The following is a 5,290-nucleotide window of genomic DNA, read 5'->3' as shown; positions in this document are numbered from 1 at the left end:
GTCGTTCCGGACTTCAGTCCGGAATACATTTTTTTAGTCTGCAAGGTATGGAGTGTCAGATTCCGGACATCATCCCCACCAACCGACATCCACTCCGGAACAAAATCATAAATAGTCTGGAATATCGTATTCCGGATCACACCTCCGAAACAAAACTCCGTGCTCTGGAATATGATATTCTGGGTCATGTGGTTATTTTTCTAATAAAAAAATTATTTATTTTTGTTAAAATGATTATTTATAAGGGTTAGATTAATGATTTCTTTAATTTGCCTGCTAAAAAAAATTACGTCACGTTTATGTTGAGCGAACAAATCCATATGATCTGAAAACCTAAAGTGATCGTATATTGGGCAAAGGTTCGTCTTCTTACAACGGTCAAAATCACTCTACTAAAGAAACCAACTTCGTGACTGTCATCTTCCAATGGATAATAGCAGTACTAACAATCGCCGATATCCTCCCGGTATTGGCAACGGTCGTGGAAGTGGCGGAGTGTACGACGGTGGTGGTGGTGGCAGTTACCATCCAAACCCTAATTACTACCATCAACCTCGAAACCCTACTCATCAAAATCAATGTCAGCAGCAGCGGCCGCAACCACAGTACACGCAGAGGCAGCAGTCCGGACAACAAAACAACACGCAGCAACAGTGGCTAAGACGGAACCCTAATGCTAATGCTCCTGGTTCTTCAGCTGCTAATGTTAATAACGAAGTTGAAAAATCCGTATATTCAGATGTCAGTGTTGATTCAAGGTAAATTCTGTATTCTAATTTATGATTTTGGTTTCTTGAATCTTCAAGTGCTTTATTTTTTGTTCTAATGACGTCACGTTACTAGCTTAGTGTAAGCGTTTCGTATCTGTTATTCATAAATGGTTTTCGAGTTCTGGAGACGATTAATGCAGCCTTTCTTAATGTCGTCATACATGTAGTAATTTTGGGATCATATCGATGATCAATTACCTTTTGATATGAAAATCAAATTTCGAGTTTGAAGCCATATGCCCCTTACTGTAACGCCTATTGACCATTTTATAACTCAATCAGATAACGAATTCATATAATGTAAGCGTGTAAAAGAGAATATAAACTCATTTATGTATGTACGTACTCTTTGAGTGATAAAATTGTACATGCCTGTATTCTTTGAGACCGTGTAGTACTGAAATCAGAGAATGATGAACTTATCTTTGTGCATTTTGCTGGTTTAGCTCTCAAGAATGGAAGGCACAATTGAACATACCTGTAGCAGATACCCGTTACAGGACTGAGGTACATATGGTGTAAAACACATTTTTTTTTTAATTTTCTGTGATGCATTTGCATACCTCATATACCTTGTATTGTCTCATTTTCTTTTAAGAATTGTTTATGCAGTAATAACTGGTAGAGAGTTCACTAGCCTAATTCCTCTATGCCAAATATATTACAGGATGTGACTGCTACAAAAGGCAATGAATTTGAGGACTATTTTCTGAAAAGGGAGCTACTTATGGGAATTTATGAAAAGGGTTTTGAAAGGCCATCACCTATACAGGAAGAAAGCATCCCTATTGCATTGACTGGAAGTGATATTCTTGCAAGAGCAAAAAATGGAACTGGAAAGACAGCAGCCTTCTGCATCCCAGCTCTTGAAAAGATCGATACAGATAAGAATAATATTCAAGGTTACATTTATTTCTACAACCTTGTTCTGCTATACATTTTAGTAATATGATATTAACAGTTGTTTTTTTTTTTAAAAAAAAATACAGTTGTCATATTAGTTCCAACAAGAGAGTTGGCACTTCAAACATCCCAAGTTTGCAAGGAACTTGGAAAACATTTAGAAATTCAAGTGATGGTGACTACTGGAGGAACAAGTTTGAAAGATGATATTATGCGATTATATCAACCTGTCCATTTGCTGGTTGGCACTCCTGGAAGAATTCTTGATCTTACCAAGAAGGGAATATGCAATTTGACTGAATGTGCAATGCTAGTCATGGATGAGGTATTTAAATTTTAAACTAAAGTGTCATTACTTTGTAAATATTTTTCACAGGTGGTCTTATATAAATATGATATTGTGAGTGATGGTTTTAAGATTTGAGTTATGATATGGATGCAGGCTGATAAACTGTTGTCCCCAGAGTTTCAACCTTCAGTGGAACAGCTGATTGGATGTCTTCCTGAACAGCGACAAATTTTGATGTTTTCAGCCACATTTCCAGTTACAGTGAAAGATTTCAGAGATAGATACTTGAAAAACCCTTATGTGGTTAACTTAATGGATGAGCTTACTCTTAAAGGTATCACACAGTTTTATGCTTTTGTAGAAGAACGACAGAAGGTCCACTGCCTGAATACACTTTTTTCCAAGGTTAGGTCAGAACTGGAATATCTTTCGTTGCTAGATACTGTATTTATTTTCAAGGAATAAAATAGCAACATACTTGTACTGATTAGTTTATTATAGCATCATGATATGAAATACAAACAAATGAAAGTGTGTTGCTATTTCTTGTATTTAGCGCTATTGTTGAGTGACAGATTTGATTTATCTTTTTATTGGGTTGGGTGATTAACATTTAACAATAACAGCTGCAAATCAACCAATCTATCATCTTCTGCAACTCTGTGAACCGGGTTGAGCTATTAGCTAAGAAAATAACGGAGCTGGGTTACTCCTGCTTCTATATTCATGCTAAAATGTTGCAAGATCACAGGAATCGGGTATTCCATGACTTCCGCAATGGTGCATGCAGGAACCTTGTTTGTACTGGTATGCTTATCATGATTTACTATAGTGATTAGTGAGTGACTTAGTTTATGGGAAAAGCACTAATAATAAATCAATTTAATTTACAGATTTATTTACAAGGGGGATAGATATTCAAGCAGTTAATGTTGTTATTAACTTCGATTTTCCCAGGAATGCTGAAACATATCTACACAGGGTGGGTACCTTCTGTTGTATTATAATACTTACAATAATACTCATCTATCTATCTATCTGCTTTTGAAGTGATTGATTATAATTGAATAATTTAATAATTTATAGGTGGGTCGTTCTGGAAGGTTTGGGCATCTTGGGTTGGCTGTGAATTTGATAACCTATGAAGACCGCTTTAACTTGTAAGTGTTCTGTGTTCTTACTCCTACTGTTATCTTAATGTAACATGAATGTATTACCAGATTTACCCCTATATTTATGGTGCAGGTATCGGATTGAGCAGGAGCTTGGAACTGAAATAAAACAAATTCCTCCACTAATTGATCAAGCCATTTATTGCCGTTGACCCATCATTATCAAACCTGCTTCATATCATGTTGCTTGGTGAGTAACATGATGCTTAAATTTTTTTTTTTCATCAAGTGATGTCTGGATAAATGATGTTTAAAAAATATTTTAAGAAAATGATGGTATACTTTGAGAAATGGAAGGAAACATAGTAACGGGTAAATTTGTAAAACACTTAGGACTTAATGAGGAAAACCCTTTTTACTATCTATTAAGTCCTTTCTCCATTAAAAAGAATTGCCCATATATAGGTGTTGTTTCTTTCTGACTAAATGGGGACAAAACTTAATCTGGACAGATATATATAGTTTGGTTTTCTTTTTGACTTGATATAAATAGATGGGGTTAAAGGAGAGAAAGGTGTCTTTATCTATTAACACCTCATTTTTTACCCTTTAACCAAACTTTTTTTGTAAAAAAAAAAAATCCGTTTAAACATATCATATATCTTGTTATTAAAATAAAACAAGCTATAAGGATTTAAACATATTTATGTAGTATGAAATAAAGATGAAACATGAAAGCAAAAAAATAGTTATTTATATTTGGTTGTGAGCTCTTTAAATCCATATATTAAGAAACTAATCCTCTGAGTTTGTGCATATTCCATTGTGGATGATTTTGGTTATTATCATATATTAATGTGAATTGTGAAAGTACAATGTTACCGCAACATATTGTTTTAACTTTTATCGTAGGCATTTATAATTTCAATTTATTACTGTTCGTAAATCAACAGTCAATTTTTATATATATATATATATATATATATATATATATATATATATATATATATATATTCAGCATCAGGTCCTACAAAAGGGTAAAATGGTCATTTTTTCTTACTCAGTGTGCTCATTCAGTCCAAAAAGAGAAAGCAGCAAATGCTGATGAGTTGAAAATATGAAGGATAAGATAATTCATCTCGGAGATGCTGAGTCGTTGACAAATGTTAGATTTCTTTTCCATCACTTTGTTTTGCTTTTAATTTTAGCATCTGTTATATTTAGTTCTGTATGTAGGATAGAGGGAAAATAGAAAAAAGGAAAAAAAAAAAAAAGTAAAAAAGAAAAAAGGAAAAAAAAATGTGGCTGAACTTTCTTTAGATTTGTTATGTTGGTTAAATTAGTTTGAGTTGGACTGGTTTTGTATTTGTATTAGGTCTGGATAGCCAGAAAAAAAGGCATTCTTGTATATGAGTTATGGAATCATCATATTTGAATCAAGAAAATTGATCATAAAAAAACAGATACATATATGATTAGATGTATACATGTTATGCATATATATGTATAGATGTTGATGAATCTGTGTCTATGCGTTGTTATGTGTGTACATGTTTATCTGTAGTGCATATATGTACTGATGTGGATACATACATATATACATGTTTATATGCACACTCATGTGTATACATGTATACATATGTATGTAAAATGTCAATTTCCAAAATTGACGTCATTATCAGGTTTTAAAACCTCTTGAAAATTCTGCTTTTTAAATTTGGAAGATTAAAGAATGCACGTCTAAACAGTCCATCCATCCTCATCTATAAAAAATTGGGTAATGCATTTTGACTCATGTAAACACCGACAGTTTTTCTGGATGTGATGTACCATTAAACTCTAATTATTGTTGTTAAAAAAAAAATACCAATATGACTGTTAGTTGGCCAAACAAACCTAGAAATGTGTGTTTGAGAACAAAACTAGAAGTCGTTTTAAGCTTGCATTTTTGATTTTGAGCCTAAAACAAACCCAAAAACCAATTTTGTAACCTAAAACAAACCCCTAAATTGTGATAGGGATGAAACCCATGAAATCCTTTTTTTGGGTTTTTCTGGGATGAAACTTAGAAATAAAAAATGAATGATAAGCAGATATGAGTGTGTTCAAGATCTTCATGGCTCCAGAAACCCAAAAACCAATTTTGAACAAGATCTTCATGCCTCAAGAAATATGGGTTTTGATTTTTTTGGGTTCATCACCAGAAACCCAAGATT

General features: G+C 33.3%; 1 protein-coding gene across 1 annotated transcript; it reads left to right on the top strand.

The window, feature by feature from the left end:
- The first annotated feature begins 296 nt into the window (after positions 1–296).
- LOC145165240 (DEAD-box ATP-dependent RNA helicase 6-like) lies at positions 297–4,487 on the top strand. Its single transcript, XM_079083944.1, has 10 exons — positions 297–758; positions 1,217–1,277; positions 1,438–1,672; positions 1,760–1,998; positions 2,116–2,367; positions 2,589–2,769; positions 2,856–2,944; positions 3,049–3,122; positions 3,208–3,324; positions 4,139–4,487. Exons 1-9 carry the CDS (start codon positions 427–429, stop codon positions 3,284–3,286), a joined length of 1,542 nt encoding a protein of 513 aa, XP_078940070.1. The 5' UTR covers positions 297–426; the 3' UTR covers positions 3,287–3,324; positions 4,139–4,487.
- The last annotated feature ends 803 nt before the right edge of the window (positions 4,488–5,290 follow it).

This window comes from Lactuca virosa, chromosome 3 (assembly GCF_052849685.1).
Source record: "Lactuca virosa cultivar CGN04683 chromosome 3, Lactuca_virosa_CGN04683_v6, whole genome shotgun sequence".
In the NCBI taxonomy this organism is placed as follows: Eukaryota; Viridiplantae; Streptophyta; class Magnoliopsida; order Asterales; family Asteraceae; genus Lactuca; species Lactuca virosa.
Note: the sequence above shows the minus strand (reverse complement) of the source record. Positions and strands in the feature narration are given on the sequence as shown.